Here is a 12,656-nt window from a genome sequence, read left to right on the forward strand (position 1 = left end):
ACAAATGATCAAAAATTATTTTCATACAGTATGAAGCCATGAAACCTCCGAAGTGGCAATGGGTAGAAAAAGTTTGGTTTTAGTACTAACTTTTGTGGATTTTTTTGAATTAAAAAAAGCAAACAAACAATCTTTCTTTCTTGCAGGCAATGTGTGCATTTGACAGATTCTAGAGAAGCCTAGTGACTTGCCAAATAAACTTTCTAAATAGACAGAAACCAACAGTACAAACCACAAATAAATATCAATGCCACAGAAATGACCAAAAAAAGGGAAATATGGAGAGGTGGGATAGATGGCCAATAAATGATACAAGGAGGGGGAAAAATAAGATACTTAAAAGAAAAAAAGGGTCAAAAACCATGTGTAATGAACAGTTTCAGGCTACAACAGGAAAACAGCCTGTTATTCGAACTAACACAAACTTTGGATTATATAAGCTAATGTTGGGACATTAAGAACAGAACAAGGAACAATTTGTGCAGAGGGATGGCATCCTTTTATTTTCCCTTTCCTGAGTATAACAGTAAAATCCAGACTAGATCTATTGCTGTTGATGTTTCACTGAATTTTTCCTACACTGTCATCGATTTTTGAAGGATTTTTTGTTCTTTTTTTAGACAGAAGAACATGGAACATATTCCAAATGCTTTTTGCCATCTGACTCCGGGCAGGCACCTCCAGGAGAAGAGCTGCTCCATACAGCCTGGACGCACAGGCTACAGGCTTACAGGAAGCAGCTGGCTTCCTATCACTTTCTCAATACATTGACAAGGTTTTGAGAAGTGGTGCGAAGGGACCTGCTTGGATTAGTCCATGGAATGGAACAATAAAAGTGGTGGTGTTATTATTTTTAAGATTTCTTCTTGCAGTCCTACAGGTGCATTAAATTGTCTTGTATCTACAGTGCAAAAACATAGCAAATCCTTCTTGTGGTTCCCTTGGTGGGATAAATTTTTTCCCAATGTTATTCCATCTTCAACTTAACCTCCTCTCTAGATAAAATTACTTAGGAGAACAGAATTCCTTATTGCTGGAATAACAACATTATTAAAATCAATAATCTTTGATGAATATTAGGTTATATTAAAGACAGCTAGAAAGCACACAAAAATAATATATGTATAATTTCCAGTAGTAACCGAACTACAGCCCTTCATCTGCAATGAATTTTGGTGTAGTTCCCCTAAATCATTTTCAAGAAGTTATCTATGACACTGCCAATTAAAAAAAAAAAAGCTAGTTTTGAGCTACAAATTGATTTTTTATTGTAATAAATTAAAATCCAATATTAGCCTACAAGATACTAAATGTACAGAGGCCTGCATTTTTTTCAGAATATTTTTTTTCTTTCATAACACAGACCTGCTGATGCAGCACGTGATAGTAACAGCTAATGATAAAAATGAAGAAAGGATATTCAAGAGAAGTAAATAATCCTTCCAAAGAAACAATAAATGAGCATTGCAGCCCAAAAGACCCCTTTGGGAATCCCAGAGCTGTGGAACCACAGCTAAGGGAGAAGGCCTTGGCGGGTGATGGCAGGAAAGCAAATGCAAGATGGCCCAGGCTGTTCCTATGTGTCCTATTCAAGACACATTTTGCTTCCTGCTGCACAGATCTGAACACTCCCAAACTTTATAAACTCCTAAGGTTCACACGGGTAGCAGAGCATCTGTGTGAGCAAAAATGCAACCTCCGTGCAGTCATCCCACCACGAGGAGCCAACATCATACGAACACGAGACAGTGCATCACCCCTAAATGCCCATCTCCTGTGCCATGGAAAGCGCCTTGCATCACTAACACACAAAGAGGCTCAGCAAGCACAAAGACGCTGCCGATGTCTACACGTGGCCTATTGCTGAAGTTGCTGACACGTTTCAGATGTGGAGACCGCGTGTTGCTACCAGCAGAAACACAGCAGGCAACTGCAGGCTGGCGAAGCAGGGACAGACTGGATGAGAGAGAGAAAACAGCAGGGAACAGAAACAGATACAGTGAATGGGATTAGGATAAGGGATCCTGGGAAACGAAACTAAGGTGTGCTGACCACAGAGTTCAGAGAAGCCAGACAAGTAGCATTTGGGAGCTACTACAAGCAGAACTGGTCAGGGACATGAAACTGGGTTTGGGACACGAGAGACCTAGGTTGGAGATAAAGCAGAAGCGATCGTGACTGAGGAACAGGCTGCTGAAGCAATGCAACCTCAAAAGCTAGAAATGGAAAGAACGATTCTCCTGTCTCAGAAGTCCCTGAGACACTTGATGGTGGAAGTGCCCCATATCCCTTTTGTCCCCATTTCGGGAACAACCACCCAATACCCCTCAGTCACTCCGGTAGCTCAGGGTACAGATGTCTGCAAAGCAAACAAAGTTTCCAATCCAGGCCTCAGGGAGTGAGCGACAGGGTTACAGTAAGGGTGACACAGATACGGCAGGGTTAGAGTACAGGGTGCCAGAGCGATAAAATGAAGGCAGCTTGTTCCTGTGACTCCACCTCACGAGCTGCAGACATGGGAGCGGGCAGAATACTGCAGGAAACACAACTGGGTAAAACTGCACCTTTGTTTCTAAACACAGTCCCTTTCCTCAGTGAGAGGTTATGAAAATAAACCTGTTCATGTCTGCAAAACATTCAGAGACAAGTGCCACAGACAAGTCTCTCTCTCTCTCTCTCTCTCTCCCTTTTTATTTTCTAGAGACAAGCCCAAGAGGAAATTACCAATTCTGCTGTCTCAGGGTGATTTGTACAGTGCAGGGTAATGCATTAGGCTGCATACTGAAGAAAACAAAATATCGATACATTGTTCATCAAGTGAATACTCTGTGCGGTGCACTGAATGAAGCTGGTATTCCCTGGCAAAAAATATATATCATCATGTAATTAAATATTATCGTAATGTCTGTGTACTAGAGGAGTCAATCAAGACTGCACAAGCAAACCTTATCTGACACTTCCAATCTTTTGGGCACACGATGCAACCTCAACAATGTTCTTTTAAACAGTGCTTTTGTATGAATACTTCACACATGCTGTACACAACACTTTCCAAACAAGCTTTTCATTACTAACTACTTGTATTATGTATCAGTGAGCTCAATGACATTGATTTTCTAATAGTATAAATTAACTGGCAAAGATAATTTCATCTATCATCAGTAGGGTTTTATTTCTGGCATCATGTTAAATGGTCCATCTTTCAAAAGATTAAATCAAGAGCCTTTTAAAATTCAAGGCAGAGCTCAAACTGCTGTAAAATATCTTCTTAATTAGGATTAAAGCAGTTTGTGTGTTGTGTCTTTGTATCTAGGTAGTATAATATGTTGCTTACATTTCTTTTAGAGCAGTTTAAAAATATCACACATAATAATGTTATTGCAAAAACTGCGTAAGATCTGCAAGTCTCCTACAATTTTCTTCTACCAGATGCTGCTAGGCAAGTTGCTGCTTGGCAACCCCAAACAGCAGCCTCAGACTTCTAGGTATCTTTTATCTCCTGTTCCGTACAACACAAACTTTTTCTGCCATGTAAAAAATGAAAGCTTTGGCTTTTATGGTTACTGCATACCTGACAAAAGACTATTCTCTAGCAGGCGCTGCAGTAAATAGGAGTATAGTACATCAAGGTGACCATGACTGTGTTGATCAGGAATTATGGATATGACAGACATTCTTAGGATCCCCTGGGACATCTTCTGGGCAATCCCAGCCAAGCATGTGCAGCTCCTGGGAGCTCCCCAGCTTCCAGTGCCCATCCTCTCCTTTCTCTCAGGCTTCAGCAGGAAAAACATGCTCAGCTCTCCTGCATGCCCACAGCTCCCTATTCCTGCTGGTTTTCTTCCCCTTCACTTCCCAGGATACAGGGGATCTGATCCAAGCCAATCCCAGCCTCTAATCCCAACCCTAACCTCTTTGTCATTAGACTCTCAAAACTCATTTGACCTGTACTGCTGAGGAGTCTTAAGCAGCATGCAGACGACTGGGGCAATTGGGCCCAGGCTGAATGACAAAATCCATATCCGCACAGATACCAGTCTGTAGCACTGATTGCTAAAATCTTCAGCAACCAGTGGGCTGACATTCCCATGGAGCAATTTTGTGATCTGGCAGAGGCAGAATAAATCCCTTCCTGCCACTTCCTATAGATACTGAGTCATTCCTCATCACCATGCTTGTCCAGCCAGACCCTGCCACCAAAGGCATCGCTGCATGATTACAGTAGGATTCAAAGCCTGATTTTTTTTTCAGGTCTGCTAATCAATATGCCTTTTCATTTTATATAACATGGCTAATTCTTTTTTTTTTTTTTTTTTTTTTTTTTTAAACTCCCCTGAGAGAATCTCTGCTTCTCAGTGGGGAACATAATTATTAAAAAATATCGAATAGGACCAAACAGTAAGGAGGATACACAATACTCTCTTGGTAATCAGATGAATCATCATCTTCCATGCTACCTTAGATATTTTTGAAACAAGATAATTTATGAATACAAGCAACCAGCTAAACAATAAATTTCTTTGAACTGTGTTAAATTCTTACTGCCAAATATCTGCTTTCCCCTCCTGCGATGACATCAGTTTTATCACAGTTTCAGCTCTGGACTCCCGAGCTGAGAGTGCTGATGCACGTAAGTAGCATTTGCGTAAATGGTTCTACAGAGGTATCCAAGACAAGGCTCTACAATAAACCACATCCCCACGCTACACTTTACACCTTAGTCACCTAATGGCTTGCTCTGATATACGATAACCCTTTATCAAGCTTGTCAGATGTTTTATGTGTGCTTACGCTAGTGAGACATTACTGCCCAGCTAGGAAAAGCTTTTAAAGGAACATCCATGAGGAGATTCAATTTTGTTCCATCACATGATTATTTTACTTACCCCTGTCTTTTCATCGAAGATTTTGATACCTCCAAAGGAGACAGTTAAGAAGATTTTCTGTTTATGCTCTCCTTTCGAACGAGCCGCAGCAACAATTCCCTATTGAAACAAAGAGCCATTTAGCTGGTTTCATTACTTTTTCTTTCTTTTTTTTTTTTTTTATTAAACTGATAGAGCACAAAGATTTGCTTGAGGAGGATTCATCACTTTTCCACAAAAACTTAAGGAATTTCCAAGAAAAGCCCCCTCTTACTTCTGTCATTCTCCCCTCCCCACACTTTTTTCTTCAAGGTACCACATTTCTTTATGCTATCCAGAAATTATTTCAAATGTGCTCTCACTTCCAATCCCTGAACTAGCTAATCCTCCATGAAATTTGTTTTCATGGAAGCTGAAGGTCATTGCTAGCACACTTTTTTTCCAGCTGTAAGCTGTTTTGTTTTTTTACAAAAGCAAATAGTACAGGAAGAAAAATCCAACAACTTTAGCTCACTTCACAGAGCATGCTTATCTGGAATAAATGAATCTGGAATCTAGTTTTGGGGGTTTTTTTGGGGGGGGGGCAAGGGGAAGAAAGATATTCTTTGCAGAATCATACTGCAACTCTGCTGAAAAAAACTGATGGAGAGGATTAGCTGTTTTCATCATGTCAGGCGCTAACTTAGTAAGTGAACTTGCTGATATGTTCGCCAGCTATCCTTCCACAGCTTAACCCTGAGAGCAATTCCTATTTCTACCCTCTCAGGATCCCGACCTGCCCTGATCAAAAACACTGCACTAATTAAATATAATTGAACTAGTAAATAAATCAAAATATTTAGCCTATATCTGGTGCTCTGCATCTTCAAAGTGTTTTAAATAACCATTAACTTACTGTTTAAGACCTTCAAGAGGTCATTGTTCCCATTACACAGACATGAAAATTAAAGAGAAAAAAAAATGGAGTGATTTGTCCAAAGTTACCCCAAAACCTTATCCCTGGTGTTAAAACTCAGGTCATAGACCTTACAAGATCATGCTGCCTTACAGTCAAACATGAATTTCTGAGGGCCTCTGCCCTTAAAAGTTTTAGCCATCTCAGAGTAATGTTTAGATAAATCTCTCCTCTATGCAAATAGGTATCAGGCACCTTGAAAATGTGGAAATGGTAATTCTTTGGGGAAAGAGACAGAAGGCTGCCCGGCAGAACAGGGACATGTCTCCAAAATTGCTTCTAGGAACCAAGGAATGATGAAAAATGCTCAGGATACAAACAAAACAGAGAACAATGTTGTGGCAGATTTGAGAAATCACAAGGGTACCTTTCAGAACAGATTAATTTTTGGCTGTCATAAAACAGTCATAATTGCTTTGTAAAGTATCTACCAGATTTTTTTTTTTTTTTTTTTTTTGGAAGTGTTGAACCAAAAGATCTGCATCACACCACCTATTCCCTTCTGCTGTTTTGTATTTTGCCTATCCAGTAAAGCTCAAGAAAAACCACAACTTATCCTTCCTCCTCAACCACACCAGCTCTTCCATGTTTCCCAAGGCCAAAGAGGATGCTTCCCAGAGGGCTCTTTTGCTCTTTGGAGGTTGTAAGAAAAGATTCAGCCAGAGAAAGAGGTGCCCAACGTGCTCCACAAAGTCCATCTTCCTCCTAGTCCTTTCAGACTGCCTGTCTGCTCTCCAAGTTTGCAGACTAGTCCAAGTCCCCTCTTTAGATCCTCACACTCTGTTCTCTCGGCCCTAACTCCTCGTCCCGTAACCCACCTCTCCTGCTGTTATGGGTGCAAGAAATTCCCCTCTCTGCAAGGCCACCAGCTCCCCCTTACACCTGCCTACCTACACCCCCACTGCCGCTTGCTCCTCCTTTCCCTCCTGACAGGAGACAACAGTTACAGGCAAGGCTGCAGTTTATTAGTGCCATCATATAAAATGTTCTGATGTCTTGTTTTTCTTCACAGCAGTTTACCTCCCCTTTTGCATAATAAAGTTTTTCAATTTGTGGATGTGCTGTTTGTAATTCATAGACAAATTGCAGCTGTGCCAATCATGAGTAACTGAGCTCTGAGATGGTGTGTTAAAATTAAACCAGGATAAGCAACACCAGCCAGGAGTTCGTGTAAAATTGACCAATTTCGATATACAATTAACCAGCACGCGACTCAGTGTCACGAAAGGAGAATGAGTAAGAGTTCAAGCTGAAATTCTCCCCCTTTGACTCCACACTATTAACCATTAAAAGCTGCACCGCACCTTGAGCTTCATCATGGAATCCTGGCATAACTTGTCTCCTCGTGCGGCGGAAACCTCGTCTATCCCAATCAGCTTGGCTTTGTACCGGACACCGTCGCCTTTAAACCTCTTTATTAAAGTGGCTTCACTGCGATCCTGACCTGCAAAGACAGAAGGAAGACAGCGTAATTTGCATGAAGGCAAAGGAAAATAAATGAGCAAGTGTTCGCAGTTAAGTCTCAAATTAGATCCAACTCCTAGCTCAACACCTAAGCACGCGAGCATTTGAATAAAATTAGACAAAATTTACTAGTTCAATAAAACCTTTTGACCTTACTTCCTCACATGAATTCACAGGGGAATTGTTACCATACAAAATCTTCTGCATGAAATTTGCACAGCAATTAGGTTTACAGAAAAAAAGAGATAAGCCTGAATCAGACCTCACAGATCTGAAAACTTCTGATCTGTACGGGTTATTTTAATCCCTCTACACTTGAGAATTTCTCATTTTGCATACAAAACTCTAATAGAAATAACGCTATTTCCTTGCATACCAACTTATCTTACTGCATCAGCAATATTTACACTATTACCATTTGAATAATGAAAAAGCAAGTGATGTTATTTGCCTATAGTATATTACTGCTCTAAAAAACCCACAATAAATACTGTCTCCTTGTACTATTCCTTCTGTTTACAGGCATCTACAGAAACAACCTAAGTAGCAATGTCAACTTGCACAGGCTCACCCTGAGAAGCTAATAAATGGCACAAGAAGTTTCTTAATAAAAAAGCAATGATGGGGTAAAGATAGCCGAGTACTGATAGGGCCAATGTCCATAAACTATAAAACTCAGGCTACACTGAACCACACAGTAGCAATGAGGCTATAGCAATCCACGAGGGACAGATCTGCTAAAAAGCCTGTGCAGAGACGATCACCTATTGGGTTTTTTTTCCCCTGAGTATCTGCAGGAGAGTTTATGCTGTGTCTTAGCTCAAAGAAATACATTAGTTGGGGAATCAGCCTTTCAAAAATTGATTTAGGGTGTGCTCTGCAGCTGTCTTTGGAATTTCTTGCTAGGATCTCAAAAAATAGCAGTGAATCATAAATACTTGCAAACATATAAGCAAACAAAGAACAACATCGAGAGCACAAGCAAGTGAGCAAAAAGGTGAGATCCTAAAGAATTTGAAGTCTCTGGGCCCCAACGGAGTCCATCACCTAAAAAACAGCATAACAAAAAATAAGTAAAGCCAGCTCTGCGTTAAACAGCTACCAACAGCTACTATAAAAATGTATAATATTTCTGTTCACAGGAGAAAATGCAGAAATGACAATGCTAAGTGGTATGAGGAGTGATGAACACAGCTTGGATCTAGATCTGAACTGGGCCTTTCCCCAGACCACAGGGACTCTGAAAATAAGGCTTTGATTCACTAAAATCCGGAAGGGGCCCGAAGCACAAAGATGCCATCCCCAGCTCAGGAAGCACATATCCGTGCAACAGCTCTACTTGCACAGAAAAATTCAAGTGACAACTCCCGGTTTAGCCATTTAAAAGGAAAAAGCAGATGCTCAGATCGAGCTGAAACCCTATCATTTGACTAAATGCCTTGCCATGGACCTACGCTGCTAAGATCTGTGTTACAATACCTAGGAGTTCCGGTCACAGATTTTGCCCTATTCTACTGGCAATTGTAAAAACTGAACAAAAAGCTAGAAACTGCTCTAAATGAACCGTAGAGAAGAATCTAGTGCAAAAGACCTACAGTTGAGAATTCTGGCCCAAGTTTTCTCCAAAACTCATTCCCACTTGAAAAGTTAGATTTAAGCACAGAAAAAAACCTTTGACAGGAGCAACAAATAAAATCTGCTGCTGTGCAGCTAGTTTGGAAGAAGTACAGAAAGTTTGAGGGGAAAATCTATTTTGTTTTGCATCTCTATTAGCAGGATCTTTTTTGGGGTCCATCTTTGGCTCAGCTTAGCTAGCTATTATGCAAACACACACGCCAAGTCCACGCATCAGCTCAGTTCAAAACTATGGGATTTGTATTTTCACTTTACATTTTTATATTCGTTTTATATTTTATTTCCTTATGGGAAAAACTGGACAACATATACGAATGACAAAAAGCACTTCCAAATGTAATTCCCTTGGCTCGCCGTCACTCAAGGGTCACCACGCTCCATGCTGTGAACTAACGATGGATTAAATTTATGATAAAAAGTAGAGCTACTTTAAGCTTATTAAGGTCCTCAAGTGTGTTTGAGCACAAAAATACTATTTCTTTCAATGGAAAATATCAGCTCACAGCAACGTTTGCAATGCCCCAGCTCTAAGGCCTTAAAAATCTGGTGGTGGTGACGCAACGCCACGATAGCTCAGCAGCCCAGCACCCAGCCCATTCCCTCCTTTAGGTCTCACCTCTGCTCTCACAGTAGGAACTAGACAGAGGGTTGAAACGTCATGCTCTTGCATGATATTTAAAAAAAAAACAAAAAAAACAAACAAGAAAAAAAACCCACAAATGACACATGGATGATAAGTCAGGAACTCTACGTAACGCTAGTATCATTCCCCGGGGAAATGCCAAGGCAGATGTTGGCACTGTCAGCTAAAAGCAATGAGAAAACATTTTCCGCTCTAAGCCCCTGGAGCAGGACAGGAGGGAGAACATCTGGACACACAAAGTACAACTACATCAGTGGACTTTTCCATATGTCTTTTATACTTGCAAAGATGTCCTGTTGATTTGCAGTAAATAAAAACCAATTCAAGCAGCTTTCTTGCCGACAATTTTCAACCTCGCATCTTCATTATTGCAGAAAGCAGCTGTTAGCTAATAGTAATATTGCTGTGACTCTGAGCACATAAGTGTTCAAGAGTGCTTCCTGGGTCTGAGTCAGGATAACTAACTTGTATTCATTCAGTTATTTGAACATTTATACTTATTCCAACCTATGATCTGCTTTTCCAAATGTAACTAAGTTTCTGATGTTAGTAGCCCATTCAAATACAACATGACTGTTTGCTTAGCCACCAGCCCCTTGTCAATTATGAACCAGATTAAGTGAGATAAAGTGCTTTGGGGATAAATGACTGGGAAAACTCATCATTTTAAACTGTAGTGGCAACTGCAGGTAACTAGAGTCTACAAATTCCTCAGTAAAAGCCTTAGAGCATACATCCCGCAAAAAAGTATATTAAATGCACACACAGGATCCTATGTTATAAGTCAGCCACCTGAAACACTTCCATTTCTCAGCTCTCACGTCCTGATCTGTTCATACCATATATCCCAACACGGGTGCTGCAAGCTGCCAAAGAACTTTCCATCTGCTCGGGAAACTGCTGCGTGACACGCTCACAACATGCTAGATCCAGATGGGGTGACACTCCATTTGCGCACCGGACACTTGTAAAGCAGACAGTCCAGACCTTCATAAACATCCCACCATTAAAACAAAAACTTTTTTTTAATGACAGTTCTTGAACAAGGTTCCTTCTGTATCTGAAGCTGCATAAATAAGAGATGCTCGAGTTACGAGGCCGTAAGTCTTTTTAAGCTTAAGAGGGCAAGGGCTAACACTAAGCTGCTAAACCCAAGGGCTGCACATGTGCCAGAGAGCAGGGCAGGAAAGTGCTGCCTCTTTCCTTCCATGTGACAAATGGAGTCAGTCTCTGCTTTCCAGGAGATCCCGCAGCTGTCAGAGGGAGCTCTCGTGGTGCTCCTCCGCTATCCGTCAGTCCTGTCTAGCACCTACTCCATGCCTGGCTTTGGAGGAAGAGGACAACTGGCCGGGATGCAGTGCACTTCCTAGCACAGGAGCTCAGCCTTGTCTGAGCATTGCAAAGCTGCACCTTGGAGCTTCCGCTCTCAGCTTGCCCTCCTCAGACTGCAGGCAGAGCCGCAGGGCAGGAGCGGGCACCTTTACAAATCAGTTGTGGAGATTTAATGGAAGTCTGAAGCTTGCTTGAGGTCTACAGCAAAATTAGAAACACATACTCAGTGACAACTCTTCCCTTCCACATCACATACCTGCTCAGATCCCACTTCAGGATTTCTTGACTGGAGAGGACAAGGCAGACACCAAAGCCCTGCAGGGCAGGTAGCTGACACACATCTCAGTCCTCCCGCACACCCTGCACACGCGGGGATCTGCCAGGGTTCAAATTGTTGTAATAGGCTTTTATAAATTTATAAGACCAATGGATATTTTCCAACAGTTTGCCCTAAAACGCCTTTATAAATCGGCATTCATCAGCAAACAAATATCGGAAGTGTTTGTAACTCAAACATCTGAAAATCCAAAATTAAAGCAGATTACCAACAAAGCTAAAAGAGATTTATCTGATTCTCATGCCCCAGGCTGAGAAAAAATACGAGACAGAAAAGAACACTAACAGTGTTGCACAAATTCAATTTGGAAAGGTGATCGTTTTTAATTAGAAAAGGTGTCACTGTTGACACAGACGAAGAAATGTTTTGTTTGCAGCATATAGATTTATAATCCTCAGAAGCCCTTAAAATGTAAATGTATGAGTAATTATTTTTTCCTAATTCTTTGTGTGTCACTGTTCACCTTTAAGCCATACATGTTCCAGACGGAGCCACTGCTCCTGCGTAAGCGGGAAAACATGACCTTTGCTGCAGAAGTAGAACATCGCGCTTGGACTTTTACAGCCTTCTAGGAGAACAGTAAATCCCCAGAGCTGCGTGATGCAATGCCTTCCTCAGTTCGCATCCAAAGTAGAGAGAAGATATCACCATGATCAGGTTTAAGGTATTTTATTTATCTCAGGTTTAAGGTATTTTATTTATCTCAGTAAAACTACTGTAGAAGTGATAGACAAGATTTGCTTACTTTTAACATGTTCGATCCTTTTTATGCAAGGCCATTTACCTTAATTAGATCCTCTCAAGCAAACCAGAGTACCAAATCCAAACTCCCAAGTACTCATGTTCAATCTCAAGATGTGACAGGTAGCAAGTTCTCAATAAACCATTATATAGCCCAAGGGGAAAATAAGCTATTGTGGAGAACCCAGTGCCGAGCGCTTTGCCCAGCAGCCAGAGGCTGGTGGGTCCAGGACCCCCAGCGCGAGCAGCGGCCGGTGCAGGATGGATGGTGGAGCTGTGTTCACGTTATCCGACTCCACCTAACATCCTGCACTTTGCAAACTGAAGCTCACTCAACATTTAATTGCAAAACATTGTGTACTTTGCTAAGTATTTCGAGATGACTTATCTGCATGCTTGGGTCAGAAAGTCAGGGACTGCACTTGACTTCAGCTCTTCATCTACCAGAGCACCAAGTATTAACATGCTAACGCTGTATTAACATGCTAACATTTAGAGCAAACTCTTCTCATACACCCAGGGGATTTGTAAGTGAGCGTATTTCATAAATAGAAAACGAAAATAAACCAAATCATCACAGCAGCAAACACGCTGTCGCTTTTTCTGTATGCTCTTGTAATAGACTACGCGTTCTTCACAGAATTTATTCTCCACAGCATCCAGTAATCTAAACCAATAGCCCTG

At 41.2% G+C, this 12,656-nt stretch overlaps 1 protein-coding gene across 4 annotated transcripts in view; it reads right to left on the reverse strand.

Annotated features, from left to right (window-relative positions):
* The window catches only part of DAB1 (DAB adaptor protein 1), a 169,152-nt gene that overhangs the window by 58,627 nt on the left and 97,869 nt on the right, over positions 1–12,656 (reverse strand). For all 4 annotated transcript variants that reach the window (XM_026105178.2, XM_064516260.1, XM_026105204.2 and 1 more), the window contains 2 exons: positions 7,125–7,264; positions 4,887–4,985 (listed from right to left, as the gene is read on the reverse strand). In XM_026105178.2, coding sequence (XP_025960963.1) covers positions 4,887–4,985; positions 7,125–7,264 — 239 coding nt within the window. The remainder of the gene's footprint in view (positions 1–4,886; positions 4,986–7,124; positions 7,265–12,656) is intronic.

This window comes from Dromaius novaehollandiae, chromosome 8, assembly GCF_036370855.1.
Source record: "Dromaius novaehollandiae isolate bDroNov1 chromosome 8, bDroNov1.hap1, whole genome shotgun sequence".
Taxonomy (NCBI): Eukaryota; Metazoa; Chordata; class Aves; order Casuariiformes; family Dromaiidae; genus Dromaius; species Dromaius novaehollandiae.